The sequence below is a fragment of the Lissotriton helveticus genome, chromosome 3_1 (genome assembly GCF_964261635.1).
Source record: "Lissotriton helveticus chromosome 3_1, aLisHel1.1, whole genome shotgun sequence".
In the NCBI taxonomy this organism is placed as follows: Eukaryota; Metazoa; Chordata; class Amphibia; order Caudata; family Salamandridae; genus Lissotriton; species Lissotriton helveticus.
In genome coordinates, this window is record NC_136061.1 from 1168257971 (window position 1) to 1168275981 (window position 18011).

At 49.5% G+C, this 18011-nt stretch overlaps 1 protein-coding gene across 3 annotated transcripts in view; it reads left to right on the forward strand.

Moving 5' to 3' along the window:
• Positions 1 to 18011, forward strand: part of ZRANB3 (zinc finger RANBP2-type containing 3) — a 929924-nt gene that overhangs the window by 368868 nt on the left and 543045 nt on the right. For all 3 annotated transcript variants that reach the window (XM_078681806.1, XM_078681805.1, XM_078681807.1), the window contains one exon: positions 6039 to 6215. In XM_078681806.1, the coding sequence (XP_078537932.1) occupies positions 6039 to 6215 (177 nt within the window). The remainder of the gene's footprint in view (positions 1 to 6038; positions 6216 to 18011) is intronic.

The following is an 18011-nucleotide window of genomic DNA, read 5'->3' on the forward strand; positions in this document are numbered from 1 at the left end:
TCCTTGCCGTAGTGTTGCGCAGGTCCTGGCGGATGAGGGCCACGTCCACCCACACCTCGCCAATTTTACCCTCCACCGATGCCTGAGAGGTGCTGATGGCTTGTAGGATAGTGGAGAGGTCTCCGTCGCCCCTCCGCCAAACTCCGGTCAGCTGTGGTGAATTGGTCAATTTTTGTGTGAGTTTGCGGGGCGGGCTTCTTCGGGGAACCGTTGCGGCCCATCTCTCCTGCGAGTTCAGCCAGGTGTCTCGATGGAAGGGCAGGCCCAGGTCGGCGATTGGGTAGGGGGGAGTCCAACACCCAAGCCGTCAATGCTCGGGTTCGGGTGTTGACCCCACCAAGACACCACAACCCGATATCAGGAGCTTCGCCAGGAGAATGCGGGGGTTCAATGTTCCTTTGCTGCCTGGAATGGCAATCAGGCAGGGGGTAGAGTGGCGCTCCTCGATTTCAGCATGAGCCCCGCCGGACCAAGGAGAGACCAAATAGGAGGGGGGTGGGGGAGGAGGGGGTCTCCTCCCGCCGCTTGGTAGGTGCGGCCGATGCGCCCTCAATCTCAGGTCCTACCACAAAATGAAGGCGGACCAGCATGATAGTCTTGTCCGGCCAAGATCCAGTGAATTTAACGATTGCTCAACAGGGCCTCACAGAGGGGGCGACACGGCCTCCAGGCGGGGTGTGGGGGCTGTGCTGGGATCCACAAGCCGCTCGATGGGTGCGGTCGCTAGCACCCGGCAGATGCCCAACCGCAAAGGCCAGGCTTTGGCCTTGGGGGTCCTGGCCTGGGGCATCCCAGGCCAGGACCCCCAACCACTCGACCAATGCCAGCGCACCCCCAACAGAGCGTCCGCATTTGGGAGGCAACGATGAAGGGGATAGAGCAGAGGCCAAGTCACAGCGGGTCACAAGCGGAGTGTGGGGGGCACACAGGCGCACAGGCAGCACTGGGTGTCTCTTCCTTGCATCTTCGCTGCGTAAGTAGGCAGCACCCACCTCCTTACAGGGCCATAGGTATCCAGCCGAATTGAGGCCCAGGGAGGAGTCATCCACCTCCTTCTGGTTCCACCGCCACCTGGAAGCGCCACCCCCGGAGCCGAGGATGTGTCAGCAGGCAGGGGCAGTGGGCACTTGGATGTCAGGAGAGCGGGGGGAGTGTCTCTGCAGCTCCGCAGTGTCAGCCTTTAGGCCCCACAACGACTAGCAAGCCCAGGGGCCCCCTGGAGAGGCGTCCAACCTTGAAGTGGATCCCCTACGGAACTCCGGTAAGACTGGAGTTGATCAGGCAAAGAAAGGGGGGGGGGGGTGGCAAGGCTGCAACGGCAGCTGTGGAAGGCCCGACTGGGGAAGCAACCCCGGAGAGGGCCCGGTCCGCAGATAGGCCTCAGGGAGCGGGCAGCGCGGCCTTGGAAGTGCAGGAGCGTCCGGAGTCCCAAGGCTTGGCCAGCCCAGATGAAAGACGCAGGCCTCCTGCCAACGGGGCCCCAGGCAGTCAATCACCTCCACCCGAACTGGTGGCCGATACGACCCACAGGCGGCCACACCCCCAGGCGCACCCCCAGCGCCCCAAGGAGAACCGGAGGCATAAACAGACCAGGCCAGGCAGAGGAAGGGGGGGGCGATCCCCCGGCGACCCAGGAGGCCGTCTCACCGGTGGCGGGAGGGCACACAGATCATCCGTCAGGCAGTCACCGGAAGAACAACGGAGGCCACGAAGCGTCGCCGCCACCATCTAGCGGGAGAGGTGTCGGAACAGCAGAGGCCAGAGAATCGCTTCCCCGGGCTGGTAGGGCGGCAGCAGGCGTCCCTACGGGCAGCGTGAAGCAGAGAAAAGGCTTTAGGAGCTGGCAGCATGGTACAGGATGCGCTGATGGCAGTGAATTGTGGCACGGATGACGGAGGGGTCCAGAGCACTCCTAGAGTGCGACCACCATCTTGACGTGCCAAGCCACGCCCCCCCCTATTGAAGAGTTTAATATGATTAAGTAATGTATTGCTCTGTTAAGAAGAAAAACAAGCATTTGCAATGCAATAGGTCTCGCAATTACGTGAGTTTGAGCTGTTGCCATTGTATGACAATGCTTTTTATTTTTGTTTTGGTTTTTCAAACATAAATAAAAGGCATGTTATTTACATCGGCAGTAGCTTAAACTCGCGTAAATGCGAGACCTATTGCATTGCAAATGCTTGTTTAATGGAGGTAGGGTTTTGGGCTGCAACACCGAGGGGCATATGTGGTCACAACAGGGACGAAGGCTTTGGAAAGAAAAAAGTACTGGGTGGGTGTATAATAGCACTTTTTTGGATTATTGCATGGCAAGGTTGGGAGACAAAACACATGTTCGGGTTAGAGGGAGGGAAACAAAATGGACAGCCGGAAGGGTGGAAGGAGGGAGAACAACAAAAGGGACAGCAGGTAGGGGCAAACAACAACATGGACAGAGGATAGGGTAAGCAACAAGACAGACAGCAGGAGAAGGCAAGCAACAACACGGACAGCAGTGGGGGAAAGTAATACTGAGGGCGAACCAAAACGGAGGGCGGGTAGGTGGGGGCCCGAAGGAAAATGAAGGATGAGACAAAAGCGAAACTGCTGGTAAAAGACGTGCACTATAGTCGCCTGCTTAGGCAAAATGAAAAAAGTGGCGCCCAATTGACCGAGCTGTGGAAGGATACCAGTACTTGGGCATTGCTCCATCGGCAAGATAAACAGAAGCAGCAGTGAATGCGCCAACTTATGAAAAGAAAGTAAATGAGAGTGACATGAAGCCAACCTATGGTAAGCAATGGGGGTAAGTAAACAAAATGTCTTGCAAGCAACAGCGCCTTAGTGTCTCAGACGAGATCTAAAAAAAAGAGAGGAGAAAGAAATATGTGTAACTATGTGGAAGCCGATGATGGATACCACTTGGATTGTTAAATTAAAACAATTAAGTTTTATTTGGTTGAAATCTTTTTTTAGGAATGATGATTGGCCAGGCAGCAAATGGCAGATATCAGGACTTCAAAACAAATAAAACATGAATAATTATATTTAAAGGATCGAGAGTGGTGGGGGAATAACAGAGGTGTGGGTGCGGAGTGAACAGGGGGAGCAATGTAGGGTGAGTGGGACCAGTGAGAAATGGAGGCATGCGAATGTACTGACGCTGAACGAGCCGGCAGCAAACAGCAGCTGCCGGGCCCTAAACAAAAATGAAAATGAAAGCATTTCATTTAAATGGTCGTGAAGGTAGTCTGCAGTGGAGGAACGGGTTGTGGGCAGCTGAAGGAGAAGCAAAACGGCGAGGGCATTTGAAGAGGGAAGCAGCATATGAGAAAGCAAGAACGCACATGCATTCACAAAAAATGTGCTTAATGAAAAAATCGCGGGTCAGCTGACCGTAGCCCTCTTGCATACAAAAAACATTACCCAAAAGTTTCAGAGAGCTTTACAAAAGAAGCTGCTAATTAAATACAAGAGCGGCCGGGAAGCGCCAGGAAACACAAGTACGGCCGGCCACATAATTAGGGGAGGAGAAGCCGCACAGCACACGCTGGGAGAAGCCCTTTGATGTGCTGTGCGGCCGCGATGCGCGCTCTGTGCTGGGGGAGGGCCATTAGGAACAGGAACAGATGGCCATGAAAGTGTATGGGCCAAATGCGCGTGCCTGTACGTGCACTCGAAGAAAACGCCACGGAAAAAAGTGGTGGTTTGACTATCCGATGGAGCACATGAATTCTCCCCCATTTCCCATTGCTTCGCAATGGAAAAGGACGAGACCTAAAAAAACGTGTCATCTTTTTGTATGAAATTTGCTTTTGAACTGGGAAAATGAGTGGATATATCTTATAAACCGGATATATATATATAGTATTAATGTTGGGCGCTTTATTGCAGACCATGGAATGCTCCCTGCTTCTATGGGCCGGTAGAGACCCGCAGAGCAGCATTCCAATGTTTTACAAAGGCTTCTCGAAGCTCTAGGGATTTAAATCCCCTCGAGCTTCGAGATGCCTTTGTTTTATTTGTTAGGACATTCTGCCCTCTAGTGGCAGAATGTTCTAATAGCCTTATAGCCCTTCGTAGCAGGGCTATACCGGCTATTAAAGTCCCGTCCCTTGTTAAAGTCCCTTGCCTTCGGCTCGGGCCTTTAACAGCCGGTATAGACCACTATGGCGGGCTATAAGGCTATAAAACAGAGAGTCTAAAATTGTTGAGTACTTTGTGCCTCAAAAATATTAAAAATTACAAATTGGAACATTAACTAATAGGGACATATATAATAGTACATTAATAAATATTGCACCAGCCCCAGGACGCACATTCAGTCAATAGAGTAACCTGTCACCTTGGATACATAGTAGAATTTTTATGGTAACTAATAATCAATCAATCAATCAATCAATCAATCAAGACATTTATATAGCGCACTACTCACCCGTAGGGTCTCAAGGCGCTAATAAAAAGACATTGTTTCCTTCATAATTTCAGATGAATCCTTGTAGGGTTTAACACACTTATGTTTGACTTACAGCGAGTATTAAGATTGTCTGAATGCATGCTAACTTTAGGGAAATAATTATTTTCGATGGTTGGGCACTTTTTTCCTGATAAACATAATACATTTTAAGTTAGACACTGCATCTGAAGTAGTGAATTTAATGCAGTGGTGCCTCCGAATCTCCGCTCCGGTAAATAGTAAAAGAATAGTAAAAGATGTTTAAAAGTAATTATAAGTAGAGGAAACCCATGGTAGGTAGTTCTCAGAAGCGCAGCTGTAAACCCTTGATTAAGGAGTTAGAATTGGTGCAATGGTGTTACTGCAACTTTAAATTAAACCTGCATGACGATTCTCCAATTATTATGAAGAGAGAATCTTGATTTCATTAAAGACATACGGAGGCTAACATTATTCCCCTTAAAGGTGGCAGGAAGATTGAGACACTTTGAAAACTCGGTAACTCCGAAAGTGGAATTTTTATAATAGCTCCCTTTTCTAACATTTGGGAGATCTCTGTCTCTATTAATTTCGAATTTTCCTTGTCTAAAATGAGCTCTCTGGGTGCTCTTTCCTGCAAGGGTTCTTCCCAAAATTCTATTTTGAATCCCACAACAGTCTCTAAAACCCATGGATCTTGAGTGACTCGAAGCCAATTCTTTTCGAAGTGTCTCAATCTTCCTGCCACCTTTAAGGGGAATAATGGTAGCCTCCGGTCTTGTAATGAAATCGATAACTAACAATAGTAAGGGAACATCTAAAAGTTGGCAGATTGTTTATTGAATACCTAAAAAAGACCTCCTATGTGGATGACCTTAGGGGAACGATCATGCGTAGAAAATACAGGCCAGCTCCGGGTAAAGGCTCGGCTTAGGGAGAGAGGTTCAGCACCTTGGGTATCATTTAGGAGCCCTTACACTGAATGCTGGTTTTAAATGAGGATTCAGCCTCTACATATATTGAGGAAGAAACTGAATTGTCGTGATCCCATATTTAGTGTTGCGGCTAAAGTATGGAAAGCCCTTTACCTTTGAAAATGCAAATGTGTTCAGATAGATCTGTTTCCTGTTGGCAAGCAAATGTAAGGTAATAAGGATGCGCCTACTGAAGTGGACATCCAATTATGAACTTTTTCCATTATTTAAAATGTGTGTATTGTGGTACATTTCACTGCCAGACATTTCCTCCTGATGTATATGGCCCTATATCATACAAACCATCTAACATCGTATGCAGTTGGTCTGCAGACTAATGGTAGGATCTCAACTAAATATCTTGCAATGTCTTTCAGCTTCCTCATGTAATTGCGTTGGTGAGAATAACAATAAAGCTACCCTTGAGGGAAGGTTTGCTTTAAATGGCCTTATTGTAGTTCCCCTTCAACAAGGTATACTGGAATGAGATGTTATGCTGTGTATGTTTTAAAGGCTTGCATATTTAAAGTGATCCTTAAAATAGCGTCACAAAGGTAATTAGGGAACAGTGGTTGGTACAGTTTTTTTCTTAAAGTTTGTACCTAAAGTATTCAACTCTTACCAATTACTGGAAACTTTCATTTTAGGATTAACATGGGAAAACCACGAACAGTTAAAGCTTGTGAGTCTCCTGCGTTGGACCTATTGTCTGATTCTGAAGATGAAAACGATGAAGACTTATCTTACCTACCTGAGAAAATAAGACAGCGATTGCTTCCTTTCCAGGAGGAAGGGATTAAGTTTGCATTGAAGAAAAATGGCAGGTAAAATGGAAGTCATTCTCTGTTGGTGCACTGAAAGTTGTACAGTCCATAACATTGCAGTCTTAGACAAACATGAGTATTTCTTCCTGTAAATATTTGATTTTTGGCACTATCTTAGCCAAATTGTTCTTACAGCTGAAAAGAACGATTTAAAAATGTGCTGTCATTAAATTTATTTAGCATATTTTTGTTTTTCACATCTACACAATAATATTGAATTGAGCTATTAAATTAGTATCCTAATAATCTGGATATGCTTTGGGAGGCAGACTTTTTTCAAGATTTAATTTTTTTACATATTTCTCAATTTTGTTTTAACTGTCATTTTGATGTAAGCAGTACCTCTTAACTATATACTATGTTGCGCTCCTTTTTTGTCCCTTTTTCAGTGAATTTCCAAGGTTTTTTTCTTAAAAACAAAAATAGATTTTATCACACCTAACTTTAATTTTACTTTCACCTTTGTTTTTTTCAAGTAAATTTCTAGGTTTGTTTTTTAACCGTAAAATATTTTTTTTGCCATATGAAAAGCCAACCCCTGCTGTGCCTTTGGCCTTGCGTGGCGTGGGGGTTGGCAGTGAACCTGGCATGCAGCCGGGCCCTCCTTCAAACTCCTTACTGGCAGCCAACCTCATGCTGCACATGGCCTTTTGTCTCGCCCGGTGTGAGGTTGGCTGCAGGGCCTGGCTACAGGCAGGCCCTGCATCCAACTACCTGCAGGCAGCCTCCCGGAGGCAGCCAGCCCCATGCTGTGCACAGCCTATGGTCGTGCGTGGCATGTGGTTAGACGCACAGCCTGACTTGCAGCCAGGCCATACATCCAACTTTCGAGGCAGCCACCCCCATGCTGCGCACAACATTTGACGTGCTCAGTGTGGGGTTGGCCTTCGGGCTCAGGGGACACTATACACTGGGGCCAATACATATATATTAAGGGAAGGGAGGGCATTCAATCACCCTCCTCGACCCTTAATTGGCCCTCGGGACCCCATCGCCCAGGGACAGTTCCAATAAAAAGGAGAGGGGAGGCACATGGCACCCATTCTTCAACCCTTAATTAGCCCTTAGGACTCCACCCCTGGGGCCAAACTACAACTAAACAGTAGATGAAGGCATGGAGCCCCCCCACAACAAGTATTAATTGGCCCGGAGACCTCATCCGATGGGGCCAAATACTATAAAGAGGGGAGGGGCCGCACAGCCACCCCTCCCCGAGCCTTCTCAGGTCCTAGGTCCCCACCCATCAGTCCCAATACCACATAAAACAAGCATTGGCATAGCCAATAGGTCTCGCTTTTGGGACCTTATAAGTATTTAGTTATGCAGCACAATATCCTTGGTGCAACAACATCAACTGTTGCATGGCTAAACACTTATAATGTCCCAAAGGCGAGACCTATTGGCTATGCCAATGCTTGTTCCACTTGAATTGATTACTAAACCATGGAAACTGTATAGTGTATGGGACATGCATTTTATTGCACCAATAATTTATTTACATCCTGAACACAGATGAGCCTTTAACCCTTTGGCTGCGGGGGTTATATCCCCGCTGTACTGGGGGGCCAGGGGCGCGCACCGCGCCCCGGTGCTCATGACGAGCTCAGCTCATCATGAGCCACGGTGCTCTTGTGCTCATGACGAGCTGAGCTCGTCACGGATACACCCGTTTCCTTAGAACGCTCAGCACAGCAGGGGAATTAGCTCCGCGTGTGAGCGTTCTAACTGCCATGACGAGCTCGGCTCGTCATGAGTACACGAGCACCGTGGCTCATGACGAGCTCAGCTCTTCATGAGCATGGGAGGGGTTAAGTTGTTTCACTGGGGCTTTCTTTGTTAGAAGGCAATGAAGATGGGCCATGACTTGTGAAAGATTTTTATTTTTGCATAGTGTGGCTTTTGCACTATTTCAGTGTCAAACTAAGGTAAACAAGCAATTCACTATAGGCAGCCTCGCCCATCGAACATCAACAAAATCCTTTCACAACACAGTGGGGTTGATCCATAGAACCTCAGCCACTCACACTACAAATAACACATCTTCACAAGCCGAAGCAAACTCCAGTATGCGATGGAAACCTCAGAACCACTTTGAAGGTCACCCTGGACTGCAGGACCAGTGACAGTTGTGCAATTAAGAAAAGAAAACAACCTACTCTGTGCTAAAGCACAGCACAATATTGTATCTCAGTTCTTAAAACCCCAAGACTCCCTTTTACCCGAGCAGGCAGCAGGTTAAAGGTTTACACAACTTTCAGCCTCCGGAGACCACAGGATGCACAGTTGTCAGGTTGTCATTTGCAAACAAAACAAAAAAAACATAGAATTCTAGCAAAAGGCGAGGACAGGACCATATAGATCTACTAAAATGTAAAAAAAAAATGTGCTTATGCTGTGTCCAACTGAATTTAGCAATTTTGTTTTTAAAAGCCCTTTGATGGGAATCCTATACAATATTAAGCCTCTTGAGTACAATTAGTTTATTTTTCAGCACAATGTAACCAGTCCGACGAACAAAATTCCAGTAGATATAGGTCCAGGCAAGTTCTGTAATTAGATGTGTGAATATCCGCGCAAATAAAACCCTTCGCCATGAATGGTCGCCGCCCCCTCCGCGTACGCTGGCCCAGGCCCCGCTCTGAACTCTGCCGGGCAGTCCATCACTTTCTAAAAGACGGGATGAGTGAATGGTGCCGCGGGGACAGCTGAGCAGGAAGGGGGCGCAAGGCGAACAAAGCGGACAGAAACTAGAGGCAGACATGGTGGGGGGCGAGAGACTACGTCTACCAGAGAGAACTTCGCAGAGACAGAGCGTCGCACGGCCGTTAACAATAGCTAGAAAGAGGGCCGGGTGAAAGTGGGGGGGGAGCAGCCCAAGTAAGGCCGGAGTAGACAGCAGGCCGCGGGTAGGGAGGGAGAGTACAGGAACCAAGAAAGTGCGAAATGGAAGAGTTAGTAGGGGGGAGAGAAACAAGAAGGCCATTGGGGGGCAATTAATTAGATGCATTGTTTGTGTCTATTTTGGATAATTCACACGATATACGGCCTGTTCCCCCTCCCGGCAGAATTGGTTCAAACACAAATTGGCAATGAGCACATTGATTCAAATGGAGAGGGCAGCAAAAGGCGACCAAGAGAGTAAGGAAGGGTTAAAGCAAGAGGCAATCTAGAGACTGTGTTAAAAGTAATTAGGTAGAAAATGGACAGTTGGAAATGATAAGGATATTCTTAATTTAGGTTATGTGCACTCATTGCCTGTCCATTTAGAGCTTGCTGGAGATCGGCCTTCAATATTACTGAGTTGCCACAGAAGCTTTGCTTAATATGTCTTACATGTTTGCAATATTAATCATCCAGCTAAGAAATGAACACCTCAACCCTGGAAGCGATGTCACAAACTGTTTCTGGGGATGTTTCGTCACCTCCCGTTTGAAAGAACATCTGCTCACAAAAGTACCGTGATACCTGACACTCACTGCTGTATGCAAAACGTATCAAATCTGGTGCTGCGGTTTGCCATTTTTTGAGCAAACGCACACTATACTGACGCCATTGACTTCAAAGATTACTGTGGCAATAATTAAGCGATATCTATAATTTACATGCCAACCCTCCAGGGTTAGGAGGGGTACCACTGGTTATGCCTTTTCAGTCTTTGGCATATATACGCCTGAAATGAATAGGGACTGACAGGCTAAACTCATCATGTCTCATACTTGCGAGATGCGATGACAAAATAAAAACAAGTGACGCATTGTGAAAGGGAACTAGAGGGGTGACATGGACGGGAAATCCACTTGGTGTGTGTGACGCTGTAAGAAAAAAAACAGGGTGGGTGGACCAAGAAAGAGGACTGAAGAACTGGAGCGGGGGTACCAAAAAAAATAAAAACTACTGCTGACTGTAAATAAAAGAGAAATCTAGGGAGGAGAATAGGGGCTGAGAAATTAGGGCGTGGCAATGAAACAGAATTTGGAGTGATAATGGAATAGGCATTTTCCTAACTATTATTAACAAGACAAGCCCGGCTTCAAAAGTGGTGCGCGCGCGAACGAGCGGCGAAAGTGAAAGCAGCGCGTTTGTACATATGTTTTCAAGTAATGCGAGACGCGGCGGGGGGGCAGAGGAGCGTTGAGAGAGCAAACGAGAGGAAAGCCAGATGGCGCCTGATCGGGAGCTGAAAGCTGGCGGCTGCGCGCGTGTCCGCGTGCGTATCCGCATGCGCTAGGCCAGCAAAAGTGTGTGGTAGCACTTTTAAAAGCCACGTACTAATTGTCTCGCAGAGCAGCACATGCACTGGCTCAGGCGAGACCTAAAAAGTGGAGATGGGCATCATGGCCCCCCTCTCGCATGCCTTATTAGATCCAGGGACCCCTTTCCTGGTGGCCAAATTTAAAAAAGGGGAGTGGTTGATGCAGTCCCGTCCCCAAGCCTTCTGAGGCCCCCGGGAACAAATCCTGCAGAGCCAAACCAAATAAAAAGAGAAGGGAGCCAGCTTGGTCCCTCCCTGAACCTTATTGGGCATTGTGCACCCCATCTGCTGGGGCCAAATATAATGAAAGAAAGAGAGGGGGACAGATGGCCGCCCTCCCGGAGGTTCATTAGGCCCCAGGGACTCCATTCTGTGCGTCAGTCTGTTTTTATTAAAAGTGGAGAGGGCGGGAAGGAGCCACGCCAGCGACCAAGATGGCCGCTTAGGGACTCTGCTCCTCCGACCTCCCTTTATCGACAAGCAATCCTGGCCAATATCCTGATCCCCTGCCCCATTCCCTCGTAGGGGAGTTGGAGCGACGCCCGTGGGTGCAAGTTTGAGCCCCCTCCGAGCTTCGGCGGCGAAGCGGCGCCGTCAGGAAGATCTGGGCCTGCTCCCTCCGAGGAGCCGGGGCCTCGAGTGGCGGCGCAGCCGCCCATCAGTGAGTAAACATCGGCCGCCGTCTACGGGATGTGGTCTGCCCGATTTTCGGCAGTGCAGTGACTGGCCCGAGATCGGCGGCGAGCCCAGCATCTATGGCGCGCTGAGTAGCGCAGTGACGAATGGGCGCAGAAGCGGAGCTCATGGACTGACCGGCCAGGTTCTCCCGAGTGTGAGCCCCGATCAGACCTTTCTGCTCTTGGGGGCGGCCCGGTGATTACTGTGCCTCAATGCCCAGAGTGGACCGGTGTATACTCCGGATTTAATCCCCTTTCTCCCCCCCCTGAGGCACAGAGTGGGCTTGATTGGTCCTTGTGTGGATCTCGCTGTGGTGCCCGGGGGGGGGCGGCTGTCGGCCCTTGCTGTGACCGGATCCGACGCTCTGGATGGCGCTGTAGCCCTGGGATACCGGGATTGTGACGCCTCCCAGGGGGATTTTGTGGAGATCGAACCGGGCCTGCAGGAACCGTCCAGGACGCAATATCGGCGATACTGGCCTGGAGAGGTGCCCCTGCTGGTGTCCTGGAAGTGGCCAGACACTGAAATACAATGCGGGGGCTTGCCCCGGGAACTACCCGAGTTGGGAAACGCCTGACTTGGTAGGTGTGGTCCGGGAGAGTGGTGGGGTGCCACGGACATCTCATTAAGTTATAGGGGCTGCCTGAGTGGGCTCTGGAGCCGCCAGTTGACACCTGCTTGGGATCCTGAGGGGTGCCTGCCATATTATAGATCCTGAGCAAAGGTAGATCCTACCGTGAGGTGATGACCGCCGCGTCTGAGCTACGAAATACTTGGCCGGTGGAGAGGATTTGGCGGAGGTGAAGACCCCGGGCCCCTTGACGACTCCCCGAGAATTGGACATTTTGAGGGAGGTAGACCGGATCAGGTGACCAGAGACAGTCGGGCAGGAACTGGCGGAGTGCAATCGGTGATGACCCGTCGTTGACCTCTGGGGTATGCAGAGACATTGTGACCTTGGCGACGGTGGGAGAGATTAGACCTCTTATCAGACGGCGAGATGGGGACGAAAGTTGATCTGGATAAGTCCTTGCCCAAATCCACCAGGGGAGCCAGATACGTCCAATCCAATAAGCTGGATCGCTATACTCAGCCCAAGGGATCGCCTGTGGACTCGAAGAAGGCCCCTGTTGGGGGGGTGGACGACAATCCCACCGAAACAGAGCCGACGCTTGCGGATCTAACGGCGGGCATTACCGGAGTGCAGGCGTCCCTAGACCAGAAGATGGAGGCCCTGGACACTAAACTAGATACAGTAACAATCGAGGTGGGGCTGATAAGAGCGGATCTCACAAAGGCGAGTGAGAAAGTTAAATCCTTAGAAATAAATACGTATAGCCTCATAGACGATGTTAGCGGGCTGCAGCAAGAGGTGCGTGAGCTTAAAGCCTCAAGGACTCTTATAGACCGCAAGCTGGACGATTATGAAGGGAGGGCAAGACGCAATAACGTCCGTATACTGGGGGTGCCGGAGAAGTCAAAAGGTCAAACGTCTGATCTTTTTGTTGAAAACCTTATTCTCAAACACATTAAACCTAAAGGTCTTAGTAATTTCTTTACGGTTGAACGCGCCCACAGAGTCCCCGGAGGTAGACCGAGACCGGGCCCCCCCGCACCCGTCCTGTTATTGCTAGAGTTCTCAACTTCCGTGACAGAGATGTGATCCTCCAGGCTGCCCGCACTGGTGCCCCACTCCGATATGAAAATGCAACTCTATCCTTCTTCCCCGATTTTACCCAGGCGGTACAAAAGCAACGACAAGGCTTCCTGTCGGTGAAGAAAAAACTGAGACAGGGGTATAAAGTATGCTATGATGTTTCCGGCCCACTTTCGGGTGGAGTTCAACGGGAAGGCCTGTTTTTTTGACAATCCTGATGTGGCAGCGGATTGGTTGGACACTATACATGTGCCGGACTCCGAGAGTCAAGACCGAACAGAGACAGCTGACCCATGATTTCGTAAATAGGGGACTCAATGGGCTGGAATTGTTGTCATTTGCTGGAGGGTGGGGGGGGGGTAAGTGCATAGATCCCCTGTTTCATAGTATTCTGTAAGTTCATCCCGGGATTGATTGACACAGGGTTGATAATAATGGTCGGGGAGAGGTGGGGAGAGGGTGGCGGGCCGTCCAAAGGCCCTCCTCTGTTTTCTACTTTTAGTTAACGATAGGTTAGATTGGGGCGACAGGCACACTGCTAGTTGGGGATGAGCATTGGCTATATGCAGGGGTGCAGGGTGGTGGGAGGGTGTTTCAGAGTTGTGGGGTATTGTGAGTTTCAGTTTGATTTTTGAGTATGTCTTTGCATCAGGTGACAGTACAGCAGTTCGATGCTGGCGGTGTGGGGTGAATGACTCGTACTGGTCAGGGATCTGGGATAAAAGTGTTGCGCTGGAACGTTACGGGCTGGAAGATAAACTCAAGAGAGGCATGGTTATTCAGCTAATTAGACGGCACTGCCCGGATGTAGCTCTTCTGCAAGAGACGCATCTTGTTGGTAATCGATGCATGGCCCTGCATAGAGGGGGATACAAACTAGTAGCACATGCTGGGTTCACTTCCGGGTCTGGGGGGGGGGGGGGGTTGGGGGGGGGGGGTTGGTATCCAAATTAAAAATTCCTTCCCGTTTGATCTGCAGGCTACATGGTCCGATCAGAGGGGCAGATATGTGGGTGTTTCGGGGCAGTTGGGGGGTCGGACGGTTACCTTCTTGTCCATATACGTCCTTCCGGGCCTTCAATCCGACACCTTTAAAGATCTGAGTGCTGTCTTTTTGACCCTGCCGATGGATCCCTTGATGTTGGGGGAAGACTTCAATGCAGTACTTGACGGGGGAGTAGATAGGCTCCCAGCCCGTCCACATACGACGGTGCAGAAGTGGCTTCCTGACTTCCTTGACTCGTTGGGATTGGTAGATAGCTGGAGAGTGCGAAACCCGACCCAGAGATGCTTCACTCATATATCCGCTGCACATAATAGCATGTCTAGACTGGACTACATACTGGTTCCAGCGGCCAAGGCACACAAAATTAGTGAGGCACGGTATTTGGGGAGGGGTGTTTCCGACCATTGCCCAATGTGGTTACAAGTCGAGATTGGTCAGCCAGCAGTCGGCAGAATCGCTCCGATCAATGCGTGGTGCCTGAAGGACCACGAGGAGGGAGATGTGTCAAATTTCGGAACACTATTTTTTGGAAAACGTGGGCACGGTAGATTCAGCGCAGTCTTTGTGGGGGGTGTATTGGGTAGTGTTGCGGGGTGAGGTCCAATCCCTGCTCGCAGGTAGGAAGAAGACACATCAGGCTGAAATGGATAGTGTGGAAGCGGCAGTAGTTGAGCTAGAGGAAAGAGTAGCCGAGACGGCTTCTCCAGAAGACCTACACATATTGAAGGTGAAACAGGATGAATACAAGCGTCTCGTTAGAGAAAGGGCAGTTGCTCATGAGAATGACATACAAAGCCGAGTGTACGAACACGGTGATAAGGCCGGCAAGTTGATTGCTTGGTTAGAACGTGGAGAGCGAGCCTCTCGTTTGGTACCTGAATTAGAGGGGTCGGGTCCGGATAACATCACGGATACGCAGGCGGTGGCAGAGACATTCTCTGAGTATTATAGAGGAGTATATACCTCGGCGAGTGGTTTCACTGAAATTGAAAATGGCGAAATGATTAGAGATTTAGCCATGCCGACCCTCTCAGAAGAAAATAGGAACTATCTGGATTCACCTATCACTGATGATGAAATTGCACAAGTTATCAGAAGCATAAAGTATGGGAAAGCGACTGGTCCTAATGCATTGCCTATAGAGTTATACAAACTGAATGCCCATAGAATCGCCCCACACATTCGTAGCATGTTTCTGGAAAGCAGAGAGTCGGGACAACTCCCATATGACCAGCGGGTTGCAAATATAGTAGGTATACACATGGAGGGCAGGGCTAGGACGTCACCTTCCTCGTATCGGCCTATTTCGCTTTTAAACGCAGAGCCCAAGATATTAGCGAAGCGGCTCGCTATTAGGTTAGTCAAGGTTGTCACAACCCTTATACATCCCGACCAGTCTGGCTTCTTGCCACGTCGCAACACAGCCCTAAACCTGCGGAGACTCCACGGGATTTTGGGTGGCTCCTATAGGAACCGGCTGTCATGGTGTCCCTGGATGCCACCATGGCATTTGATCAGGTTGAATGGGCCTATTAATTTGCGGTGCTGACTAAGTTGGGCTTTGGATTGGAATTAATTGGGTGGATTCGATTGTTGTATGTGGCCCCTTTGGCCAGAGTGATAGTGAACAATTTCAAATCAGCTGATTTCGCACTTGGGAGAGGCACGAGGCACGAGACAGGGATGCCCCTTGTCCCCACTTCTTTTCGCACTGGCATTGGAGCCGCTTGCGGCATCGGTCCGGTGGGACTGTTCGATACGCGGCTTGCGGTGGACACCGGAGTGGGAGGACAACATTTCGCTTTATGCGTATGATATCCTGTTGTATCTTACTGACCCCAGGGCATCCTTGAGCAATTTTTAAGATGTCCTGATGATATTTGGTAGGTTCTCCGGGTTTGCAATAAACTGGACAAAGTCAGTGCTGTTTGTCATATCGGGTGACATGCCTGTGATCCCGAAGTCGTGCCCTATTAGGGTAGAGCCAGTGGGATTTAAATATCTTGGCATGTTTGTGACTCTGGATCCAAAGGTGAGGTATGCTAGGAATTTGGGACCCCCCCTATGTCAGCTCAGGAGAGATGTGGAACGTTGGAAGGCTCTCCCCTGTTATTGCTTGGTAGGGCGGTGCTGTTCAAGATGATGGCCTTGCCCCGGTTCCTGTATATTCTTCAAAATACTATGGATCCAGTGCCTGTCGCTTATTTCAAGGAGATAGAGACGCTTCAGCGTCGACTTCTTTGGGACGGCAGGGCGCATACTTCTTTTGTCAAGCTTACTCTTCCGTGGTATAGCTGGGGCATTGGTCTCCCAGACCTGAAGAAGTGTTACTGGGACGCCCATCTTGCGGCTGTGAATCATTTAATCTACGGGCTTCCGGGGGACCCAGGATATGCCATGGACCGTGGGCAAGCTCCGGGTGGAGATATAGTTAGAGCTTTGTACACCAAACCGGGAAGAATTGCGTTGTCAGGTCCAACGGCTCATGCTGTGCACGTCTGGCATGCGGCTACTAAAGTTTTGTGGTGGGAAGGGAAACTGACGATGGCCACCCCCCTGTTTAACTCGGAAAGTCTAGGCAGCCTGTGGAGGACTAAAGGGTTAGACAAGTGGGATCTCATCGGCATTAGTCAGATCAAGGATGGGTGGGGGGCGGAGTGCAGACGTTTGCGTCTATACAGAAGCAACATCACTTACATGACAACAAACACTTTCGGTATCGCCAGATTAGACACGCCCTTCTTGCCCACATACCTCCTCGCATTGAGCCCCCTGAGGCCTCCCCCCTTGAAGACCGGGTACTTGATGGTCATCTCCCAGAACAAGCATTGGAAATGCAATAGGTCTCGCAACTGCTAGTTTTGGAGCTATTAGCATTGTAAATGGCAATGCCTTTTTAGAAAAATTAAAAGGCATTGTCATTTACAATACCAAAAGCAACACCTATTGCATTGCAGAGTGCGCTGTCCGTGAAGCAGGAGCCGCGCTCATTAAAGCTGCCGCATAATTTGACCCCATCCTGCCGCCTAATTCCAGTGACCCCTGATGGCAGGGTACACACTCGCTGGATTTGTAGGTGCCCACTGTTCCAATAGCCATTCTGTGGATTATCCGTGGAGGAGGAGTAGCACTTGACGTCACGCACGTCAAAATAATTTCTGCAAAATCAAACTCCCAAATAACTAAAATCTCGACTGTGCATTTGGACTCCTAGAAAAAATGAATACTTCTGCGTAAGCGCCGTGGTGGACCTCGGATCTAGCTGGCAGTAGCCCAGCCGTGCTCTGCAGTTTGGCAGCCTTACATTGGTTTAGCAACAAAATATATCCTGCGCTGATTACAAGAAGATTGTCAGTATTTATTTAGGCCGGTTGTAAATCATGCTGAATGATTTCCCAAGGAGGCCCTGAAAGGGGGAGGGGAAAAAAAATCAATGGAATGGCTGTTTAATGTGGGACTGACTATAGTGCGTCCAGCTGGAGAGGCACTCCGGGGGTCCCCCTACCCCCTCAAACTGTGCGATCGGCAGCCTAGAACAACCAGTGCGCAAACAGTTCCCAAAAACTCAGAAAGGGGAAATGTGAAAAGACGTTACACATTTTTACAGACTAACCATGCACGATCCTGTTCATGATGCTGAGTGGCAATAAAGCATGTTTATTCACCCGCCAGCGGTGTTATTAATCACCCCCCCCTTCTCCAGGACATACACAGCGGTTGCCGATATCTTTAAAAGCTGCGAGTTCAGCTCTCACTGGCAGTGGCAGACACTGTGTATCCAAATGTGGGGTCTGAGGCGCGCATGGGTTACTGGGGGGCAAGGGAGATGAATTCATAGAACAAATGTTGGGGGATTCGGAAGGGGTAGGAGGCATTGGAAATACACTGGGAAACCAGCGCTGGAGATTGGAACATGGTAATATCACATACAAGTAATCCCGGCGGGCGTGGGGAGCTGGAAAATACAAGAGATATATTGCAGGACACGATTCCATAAAACGATGGGGCAGACATAACAAATGCTGGGGGGATGCCATGAGCTATCAAGATATAAACATAATCACAAGTTATAGGGAGAGGTGAGGGTGCAAGCCAGCTCCAAGAAAGGCCAGGAGGAATCTTGGAAACCGACGGGAAATCCCGATGGCAAATAAGCAGGGGGGGCGGTTTACAAATCCTGCATGTGTGGAGAGGTGGTTGTGC